The sequence below is a fragment of the Eucyclogobius newberryi genome, unplaced genomic scaffold (assembly GCF_026437365.1).
Source record: "Eucyclogobius newberryi isolate DKJ021-1_F unplaced genomic scaffold, fEucNew1.0.hap1 SCAF_21, whole genome shotgun sequence".
Lineage (NCBI taxonomy): Eukaryota > Metazoa > Chordata > Actinopteri > Gobiiformes > Gobiidae > Eucyclogobius > Eucyclogobius newberryi.
Window position 1 is genome coordinate 29412533 of NW_027315846.1, and position 8101 is coordinate 29420633.

The 8101-nt window shown below is 41.1% G+C and overlaps 1 protein-coding gene across 1 annotated transcript; it reads right to left on the reverse strand.

Annotated features, from left to right (window-relative positions):
- Positions 1-7071: 7071 nt before the first annotated feature.
- LOC140370345 (stonustoxin subunit beta-like) lies at positions 7072-7742 on the reverse strand (the record flags this gene model as incomplete). The annotated part of the gene is made up of 1 exon (XM_072457456.1): positions 7072-7742. A coding segment is annotated over one exon (567 nt), but the record flags the coding sequence as incomplete, so codon positions are not given.
- Positions 7743-8101: the final 359 nt, after the last annotated feature.

An 8101-nucleotide genomic window follows, 5' to 3' on the forward strand; every position in this document is an offset into this window, starting at 1 on the left:
GCTCAGTAGGAGGTAGAGCCTTCTGGTGGTCCCAAGAGTCTCTAAAAGCACAGTAGGAGGTAGAGCTCCTGTGTTATGGAATCAGCTCCTGTCCATGTTAAAGAGGAAGACACAGTCTCTTCATTTAAGTCCAGGCTTAAAACGTTCCTCTTTGAAATGACTTATGGTCAGACCAGTTAGGAACAGAAATATAAAGCTACAGTTTCAGCTCCGCTGCCCTAGGAGCAACTCTGGGGGAAGTATGGCAGCTTGAGCACTATCCTCTGATAAAGACTACTTATTTTATCAATAATATTTCATATTTAATTTCACTTGGAATCCGCTCATTGCCTTTCCTTCTTCTTCTACCACTTCGACAGCGGGAGTGGGACAGGCACATCGATGACCTGTGGACCCAGATGCTCCTCCCTGAGAAACGGTCTCTGCCTTGCGTGCCTCGTGGTGAGTAGTAGCAGGTGCACTTCATTCATTGTTATAGATCTGTGGGAACAGCGTGTGGTTACGCTCTGGTGCCGCTGTGCATTTCATTTTGTCTGTATATTCTTAACTCTTACTATTCTTTGGTAAGTCATTGGTGGATTGGTGCGCACGCAAGCAATTATACATGGCATGTCATTTTATGCCGTGCATTTCAATTATTTAGGTCAAATTGTTAACTCAACTTTGTGTACCTTTATCTACTTTATAAAATGCCATGCTCCTGAGGTGCTTGAGTTAGATATTATTAGATTAAAATAAATTTGCACGTACGTAACTAATTCATAAATGTAAATCTAAAGCAGTCTTTTGTTCATCTCAGTCGACCTGTGCGACCTTAAGTGGGGTTCATTCTATCCAGGTTCCCTGGATCTAACTCGGGGTGCTAGTGTTTAATCTGGTGACCTTGGGGGTCCAGTGGGTAAAGTGTACTTTTCCTATTTTCTTAATTCCTACGGCCACCACACCAGACATTTCCAGACCCAATGTGATGCATTTCCTTAATAATACTAAAGTCAGCGTTCATTCATAAGTACTCTGACTTGACAGAGTTCTAAATGTATTTAGCAGTAGTGACACACAGATTTACACAGATTATCAGGTTGTTCCAGGGCTCTTTTCTTTACTTTTTTACATCGTTTTGGCTGATGTGTCTTTATGGATGTTTAGCACCTGCAGTAAACATGCACATTTCCATGGTAACGCTTCAAGATTTAAACTACACAGATTTTAATTGAAACATAATGAGATAATATATCTAAAGGAAGACCAGACTCCACTGATTAATTTTCTGCAGTTTTAAAATGTAAAAAAAAACCTTGGAGTAGGTTCTCAGAAAAAGACACTTTTTCCTCTTCACTTTATGCTGAGTTCCGTTTGTCCTCAGAGGTCAGAACTCGGACCTTGGAGAGAAGTTTTCTCAGAGTTTCTGTTCCAGTGTCAAGTCGGAAAAACAGTGAGCAGTGGATTACAGTTTATGAACATTAACGACTCAAAACAAGTGAAACAAACCACTGAATGTGATAAAATGTGAATATATGATTATATTTCTGTCATGTATTTTATCTGCATAATAGTGATATTTTATCTGCATCATTAGTCTAAGAGAAGAACGGGTGTGTGACAAACTGCATTTGTTTGTGAAGGTATCGTAAAGATGGGCCAAAGAATGTTGCCCCAGGGGGGGGAGTTGCACCCCCCCTTGCAGGCTTTATCTCTACGGAAAAATACCAAGTGCCTTGATGTGAGGCTGACCAATGAGAAATGTGACCCGCCTATTCCAGAATATCTAATAAAACCAACCAGCATGGGACAAAACGGGGTGAGACGCAGGAGGATCACGCAGGCTGCTTACAACAGCTTGCGTGATCAGTCCCCGCGTTTTCTCCCAAGCTTGCCATACAAATGTCTGATTTTTCTGTGTCGTTTCATATTCTAAGTTGAATTGTGTTCTCTATGTGTTAAGGAATAGCATCTGGTGTATGTCTCCTCCCAAGGACATTTTCTGATTCCATGACATTTTCTGGTCCTATCAAGCCGGACGACCAGCTGCCCTTCGCGGAGATTGACGGGTGAATCGGTGAAGTCTGTGCACAGCTAAAAGAGGTCCACTTTTCCCATTGCCGCCCATCGCACCTCATTCTCCGCGAGGAGAGCGCGTCGTTTCGAAGCAGCAGGAGAACACAGGCGACCAAGAAGGTCAGACAAAACTTTGTGTGTGAAAAAGAGTGAGCCATAAAACGTTTTATGCATTAGTTTGATATTTACTGGAAAAATATTGAAGGCTCTTATGCCCAGTTAGGTATTACTGAGGAAATGCCCAGTTAGGTATTACTGAAGAAATGCCCAGTTTGATATTACTGAGGAAATGCCCAGTTAGGTATTACTGAGGAAATGCCCAGTTTGATATTACTGAGAAAATGCCCAGTTAGGTATTACTGAGGAAATGCCCAGTTAGGTATTACTGAGGAAAGGCCCAGTTTGATATTACTGAGGAAATATTGTAGGCTTTTATGCCCAGTTAGGTATTACTGAGGAAATGCCCAGTTTGATATTACTGAGGAAATATTGTAGGCTCTTATGCCCAGTTAGGTATTACTGAGGAAATGCCCAGTTTGATATTACTGAGGAAATATGTGTGAATGTAAGCGCTGTGCACAAGCGAAGTAAGTAAGAGAGAAGTGTGAATGTGTGGATGAGGATTAATAAGTGATTCACTAACGAGTGTGAATCACAATTAATCATACAAGGGTCACAAGGCGTTATTCTGAGAGATCTAAAATTTGCAGTCACGGGTGAATCTTTAAACACCTAGCATTATCTCCGGTGGAAAATCAATAAGAAATTCTACTAGAAGCTTGAGATATGACGTGACTGTAAAGCAAGTAGCATTTCTCTCAGACGACCGAGACCACATAATGCCAAAATTATCACCCCAAACTGTAAAAAGACAAAGGAAAAGTCATAAGAGGATTTTGGAGGGAGACTTCCAGTGTGCTCAGATGACGTGGCAGAGAGGGGGAGATAAGGGGGGTCAACAAGGCAGGAGAATGGGGAGAAAGCAGTTCAGAGGACGCTCTGAACGGGAATGAATTAGGAACTAAACCCAGATGGTTTTAAATTTTAGTATTTGAGAGCTCTGTAGAACAAATTTAGGGTTTTGTTTGATTGACAACAATCAATTATAAAGATTTTATTAAACTTGATAAGAGATGAAGATTAATTTAGATTTTTATGGATGGCCAATATTTTGGGGAATGTGATCACAGACAGGACACTTCCTGTCCCTGACATAGAAGACAAAAGTTGTGTTTTTACGGTATCGTGTTTTTTGAGTGCACAGAACAATGCTACGTTTTGTTTTGTTTTGTTTTGTTTTATCTTTGGACTTGACAAAATTATCTTTTTGGACTTATTATGTAACCATAATGCATGACTAGATGAACGTACAGGACGAAAAGACAGAAGTGTTTTTAAATTTAGAATCAAATACAGGCACAGGCCTGGAAGTGATAATATGGGTAAATGAGTGACTACTGAAGTTTTTGGACATAGAACGGGCAGTAAGTAAAGTGATAGTAAAAGTTATATCAGTAACTTATTTATTTATATTATCATGAGAAAACCTCGTATTGCAGGTAGACGTGAGTGAGGGAATAAGTTAAATAGTGACGTCCAATGCCCTCCCAGGAAAGACAGGAATGGGTCATTAACTAAAGCAATTGACGCAGAAGTGGGGGGACATGGGACATACATGTGTTTATTAACTAACAGGGTGACAACAGGGACACCAAGTCATAAAAGATAGTCAGAGATAAGGGGCTATTGACTGGCAAAGAATCTGGAGGACTCAGGATGGAGCAGATGTTGTTATCTTTATGGATCACAGGGACACCAACAGCAACACCTCAGGGGGGGTTGACTGATGAGTAATAGGAAAAGTTAACATCAACAGGGAAAGAATTTGACATTCTAAAGTAAATACCTGAAGGATTGTTGAGATTCAATCAAGAATTGAATAGATTTAAATAAGACAATATCATCTAAATTTAGACGCTATAGAAGTTATGAAAACCAGTGATAACAGGACTTAAACATTATAGGACTCAGGACGGAGGCAAGAGATGGTTAGAATACAAGAAAGAGAGAAAGTAAAAGCAGGTTACAAGTGAGGGTAAGAGTAAGTGAAAAGAGAGAAAGAAAAAGCAGGTTTAGAAATTTGGAAATGGGTGTTTCCTCCATTACAAGAGGAAGACAGAGACAGAGACAGAGGGGAAGACAGAGAGGAAGATGATGTGAGACAAAGAAAAGACAAAGAAAGTAGGGAACAAGGGAAAAACGGGTTGATAAAATGATGCCTTATGGACAAGGGGAAGGTTTAGAATCATTTTTTTTTTTAATACACATATAGACTTGTTAGAACAAACTAATACACAATGTTGTAAAGCACCACATGAGCAGGTGTGAGAGATTGAGTTTGAAACTCACCTGAAGCACATATAAAAGATTAGCACATATTACATTAGATGGGTGACTTTAGTCAGGCCACACCCACAGAGGAGATGTGAAACTTTATGCTAATTATGTGATGAAGAATTCTAAGTTGTGAACTGACCCTTAAGGCCAGCTCAACGGGGAATTATTGAGATAATTATTATTGTTTGATATATTTGTATTGCACACACACACAAATGCACACACACACACACATACACACACACACACACACACACACACATACGCGCGCACACGTGGACACCAGACATTTAGAGTTTGAAACATTTGGAGTTTGAAACAAATGGTGGTAAAACAGATAGGTTTGGGAAGTGTAAGATTACACACAGACTGATTGACCCACACAGGGGGGAGCCCAGCGCCGTGGAAGGGGGGGGGGGGGCTCAGCCAGGGATGTGACCACTGAACTGTGAAAGGTCAAGAGGTGACATTGCGGAGTTGGAGTGACAGACGCAATTCCATCTCTTCCTTGATTACATCGTTGTAGACTATCTGGATTATTGAATTTTGTTTAAATGTAGAATTGTGTAGAAGTTTGAGAAATGGGCAAGGCCATATCTCAAAAAGGAGGGATATGTACGAGTAAACAAATATTCCGAATCAATAATTACTAAAAAAAAATTTTAAACAAGAGAACTGTTTGAAATACACTGAATTGTCGAAAAGACTTTGTTTATCACCGCAGAGAACGTGTTGGAGATGTGGTGTTTACAGAGACGAGCCAAGTGGACGAGCCAAGTGGACGAGCCAAGTGGACGAGCCAAGTGGACGAGCCAAGTGGACGGAGCCACACCGTGTCGTCCTCACCATTGGAGGGACGAGAACATGGGTGCTCTCATGGGAAAGTGAGAGAAATGTCTGGACAACACAGCACCAGATCCATAACATCGCAGACGCAGGACTTCGTTTGTATGAGTTTTGTCCAGAGTCTACGGTAGAGTACGATACTTTGCTACAATGGATGAGGAGACAGATTCTACAGTACGCAAAGTACTATACTCTGCTACGATAAACGAGAGCCAGAGGCTACGGTGCGCAGAGTACCATACTCTGTGGAAAAAGAATCAACAGTTATCATCATCACAGCGATGACGGTAATATGGGTGCTGAACACCTGTATTATGCCTCGGACAATCGGGACAATCGATCAACATACACAGAAATGGAATATAGAGGGAAGAAAATAAGTGATCAACTTGAAAGGTTATGAAATGTATAATGTACAATTGACATGACAGTAGCTGAAGAAACACAATGGCATATTACACCACAGTTGTTTGCACTAACTAAGAGAGTGCCTTTTTTTAATCTGCTACAACATAACTACATGCAATGTTAATGAGATTATGAATTGAGATGGGAAATGTACCAGTTCATATGTGTCATAGGTGTGACCGAAGCGAGCAGCGGAAGAAGGTCTCTTAAGAACCAAGCGAGGTGATGTGGGGACACAGTGCTAAGAGGACGTATGGTGGTGTGGGGATACTTGTGGGACGTTGTGCCTATGTATCCCTTTTGTGGCCAGCCATGGTCAGAACAAAGACCAGCATCACCCAGAACCATACCACAGGGTCAAGGTCGAGAGGTTAGTGGACAATCTGTAACAAATCAATATATTTCTGTCATGTATTTTATCTGCATAATAGTGATATTTTATCTGCATCATTAGTCTAAGAGAAGAACGGGTGTGTGACAAACTGCATTTGTTTTTGAAGGTATCGTAAAGATGGGCCAAAGAATGTTGCCCCGGGGGGGGGGAGTTGCACCCCCCCTTGCAGGCTTTATCTCTACAGAAAAATACCATCTGTAAAACAAGTGCCTTGATGAGAGGCTGACCAATGAGAAATGTGACCCGCCTATTCCAGAATATCTAATAAAACCAACCAGCATGGGAAAAAACGGGGTGAGACGCAGGAGGATCACGCAGGCTGCTTACAACAGCTTGCGTGATCAGTCCCCGCGTTTTCTCCCAAGCTTGCCACACAAATGCCTGATATTTCTGTGTCGTTTCATATTCTAAGTTGAATTGTGTTCTCTATGTGTTAAGGAATAGCATCTGGTGTATGTCTCATTTCTTGACACTGAAACAGGAAAGTGCTCAAATCAGATTAAATGTGGGTTCAATTTAGTTCATTTATGAACCCGGACAGTGTTATTACTTGTACAGTTTAAAAAGCATTGTCTGGGTGGGAAATCTAGCATTTGTTGACATTTGCAACATTAGCATTAGCATTAGCACAGAGCATTTAAACGAGCAGAGGCTCAACAGAAGGAGTAGCTTCACAGACACCAGGGGGCAGTAGGGAGAAACTAAAAGTAAAATAGTACTATCAATATTTGACCTGTCGAATGTTAAACCTAATCCAAAAGCAAGAGCAGACATGTTGGATCAGACCCGGTTTAGGCCCGGTTCTAATCTCGGGTAGACATGACCATTTTAGGATTCAATTGTTGTTCATCACATTTTCTGAAAACAGTTTTAAAAGTAAAAAATAAAAAAATAAAAACTCTTTACTCACTGGATATTGTAGTTTATTATTCTGTAAAGATCATATTGTATTAAAACAGTGATTTGTTCAAAACAGATACTTGTGTGAGGCCGATGTCTGAAGTTTGTTTTCTTCTGTCAAATAAACTCTAAAATAAATGTCTTTTGTTTGTACAGATGTTTTATTTCACACACATTAGAGCGAGTCTGTCGGAGCGCACAGAGACACTGAGGAGCCATAAGACCAGACTCCAAACCCAGGGACCAGAGAGTGAGTGAATGTGGTGTTGAAGGTGTGGAGGAGGATCAGTCGCTCAGAGGAGACTGTGTAGAAGGACAGAGAGCCAGCAGGACAGTCCACAAACACTGCTACTGTCCCACAAGAGGAGGACAAGGACTGAGGGAGGGAGGTGGGTTTGTTATTATGACGAACAGAGAAACTGCCTCCAGAACAGTCCAGACTCCAGGACTGATTATTCCATCCAAACAAACTGTCATCACTGTCTCCTTTCCTTCTGATTCCTCTGTAAGACACTGATATATAAACACATCCACTCCACTGGACCTCCCAGTAACAGCGACCAGTCAGACCAGTGTCACACAGAAGCTGAGCCCAGTGATCAAATCTGTCCTGATGATCTGGATACAGCTGCTTCTCTCTCACAAGTGTCACCTTCTTGTTGTTGTCAGACAGTTTGAGGTTTCTGTGAGCTGTGTTTGGATCCAGAGTGAGATCACAGAAATCTGATGGACAGAAGACACAACACAGCAGCAGTTAGTCCCCTGTGCGTCTCAACATGTGGAGACACACTTTATTAGGATTTCATGATACAACTATTTGACTCTATTTATTCTTCAAATGTACAGGATTTAATTGGTTTATGACTCTCATTTCTATATTTATTAGTTGCACCAATCCAGTGTGTTTCATGTTGAGTATAAGAGTTGAATTGTCAGTAGTTTGTTGGTGCAGTGGACAAAGTAAAGCTCAGTGTGACGTCACTACACACATTGCTTCACTCCTCAGTGCTTCATGACAAACACTTTCTCCTTTCAAATGTCTCTATATGAATCCACAGTCACTTGTGCTTGTGTGTAGACAGTCCTGTGCTGAGTCAAACA